We start from the raw sequence: 1954 nt of genomic DNA, 5'->3' as shown, positions 1-1954 counted from the left end.
TGTGGAAGTACGAAATACACCCGTGTCAGAGGGGGGGGGGGGGGGGCTTCTCTGGTAGGACGGGAACGAGATGATAGTAGGGAGTAGAAGAAAGCAAAGAGGAGCCCTGGGCACGCACGACTCCGCAGGAGAAGCCCCTCCCGCCCGTGCTTGCGCAGCGCTCACAGAAAACTGCGGCCGCCAGCGACAGAGCGTCTCGCTCGAGCTGAAACGAGAGCACGCGCCCTCGACGAGGCTCGCCGCGACTACGCGCGAAGCGAGCCGAACGGGGGCGGGCGGCCGGACCCGAAGTTGCGGCGGACTGTTTTCTCGTTTTTCGAAATCGGGGGCTGTGGGGTAGACACGGAGGCTTGGCCCGGGGGAAGGGCGGCGACAAATCTCGCTACTAGAAAGAAACAACCAGTCACCGATCGCTCGATGTCACCCTGATGTCATCTGCCAGTTTTTCGAAGATCGAGGATGGCCTTGTTCTTCAGCCGACAGCCCACCCAGAGGCACGCACACGTTCGTCGCACACGCGCAGCGCTTCCTAAGGGCGAGGGAGCGCGGCTGAAGTGGGAGGAAGCGGCGGTGCCGGAGGAGAGGACGGTGCGTCGCGGCGGACCTGCATCTCGAGCTGCTTCGACACGAGGAACAAAAAGAGCTGGCGATCGGGCTGGCGCGCGTACGGGCCAGTTAGCTTCCCCAGGGCGAGCAGCAGCATCCGCAGCTTCAAGAGCTCGGACCCGAGCGAGGTCACCGAGGGGCAGTCGTCCTGCCGGTGGCAGAGCGATAGCGGGCCGGGCGATACAGCGATCGCCAGCGTCGTGCGGCAGAGGCGGCCGAGGTCGGTCTCGCCCGCGGCCGCCGTGAGAACACGAAACGCCTCGTCCACGAGAACGATCATGGACTTGGCGCCAAAGCGGCTTCCACAAGCTGCGAATCCTCTGCGAAGGGTCCGAGATCGAATCCGGAGAACTTTCTAATAAATAAATAAATACAACGTACACGCCAAACGAGGAGTGGGAGAAGGACAGGGTCCCCACCTGCGGAGAACTTTCTGATTCTCTTCTCTTTGGCGACCGCTTTCTTTTTTTGGAGAGAGGCATCTGCGAGCTTCGAAAAACCTGGGATGACATCGAGCGAGATTCGAAGATCGAAGGATGGCCTTGTTTTCTTCAGCCTCCCGGCCGCCTTCTCGCCACCGGCCGCGCTCGGTGGCGCTCGGTGGTCCGCCGCCGGCCCCACCATGGCCGCTAGCGCTGCGGTCCCCTCCCAGTCCGCCACGACGCCCACCGCGGCGGTCACGACCGGAGATGCCTCCTACGATGCCCCGAGGCGGGGTTTCAGCTTCTCGCCGGAGAGCCAGATCAGTTCGCCAATCGCGACGCCCGAGAACAATCAGCACACCCCAGAGTACAACAGCTACTCGGCGCCGCAGCCCTCATCCCAGTACAATGGCTACGCCGACCCAGCGGCACACCGAGGCGGCCCGTACTCGCAGTCGCCCTCTCCGGCCCAGCGCGTCTCGGCCCAGCAGCGCGGCGTGCCGCCGACGCGGGGGGCGTACGATGCCAACAATTTCAACGGGCACTCCCAGCAGCGCGCCTCGCCCGGCCGCACCCCGGGTCGGCGGGACCACTCATACGACCCTCTGCCCGACCTGATGTACGAGCAGCAGCAGTACGAGCAGCAGCAGTACGAGCAGCAGCAGTACCCGCGATACGGCCAGCCTTCGCCGACGCATCAGCGGTACGCGGCGCGGTCGGGCATGCACAGGGGGGTGCCCCAAATCCCCCCCCCCCCCCCCCCTCCCAAGCGTCGCCTCCCCCTCTTCCGTCCTGCCCGCACGCCTCGACCTGCCCCTCTCCCCCTCCACAGGCGGGACAGCCCGTACAAGCACGACGGCAGGAATGCCGCCTACAGCTCCGGCTTCAACTACGGCCCAGAATCCTCCACGCCCCTCACCGCCCCC

At 65.4% G+C, this 1954-nt stretch overlaps 1 protein-coding gene across 1 annotated transcript; it reads left to right on the top strand.

Moving 5' to 3' along the window:
• Window positions 1-1111: 1111 nt before the first annotated feature.
• On the top strand, window positions 1112-1647 carry EMIHUDRAFT_255466 (hypothetical protein; the record flags this gene model as incomplete). Its single annotated transcript, XM_005772747.1, has 1 exon — window positions 1112-1647. A coding segment is annotated over one exon (536 nt), but the record flags the coding sequence as incomplete, so codon positions are not given.
• Window positions 1648-1954: the final 307 nt, after the last annotated feature.

The sequence above is a fragment of the Emiliania huxleyi genome (assembly GCF_000372725.1).
Source record: "Emiliania huxleyi CCMP1516 unplaced genomic scaffold EMIHUscaffold_3501, whole genome shotgun sequence".
Lineage (NCBI taxonomy): Eukaryota > Haptophyta > Isochrysidales > Noelaerhabdaceae > Emiliania > Emiliania huxleyi.
Note: the sequence above shows the minus strand (reverse complement) of the source record. Positions and strands in the feature narration are given on the sequence as shown.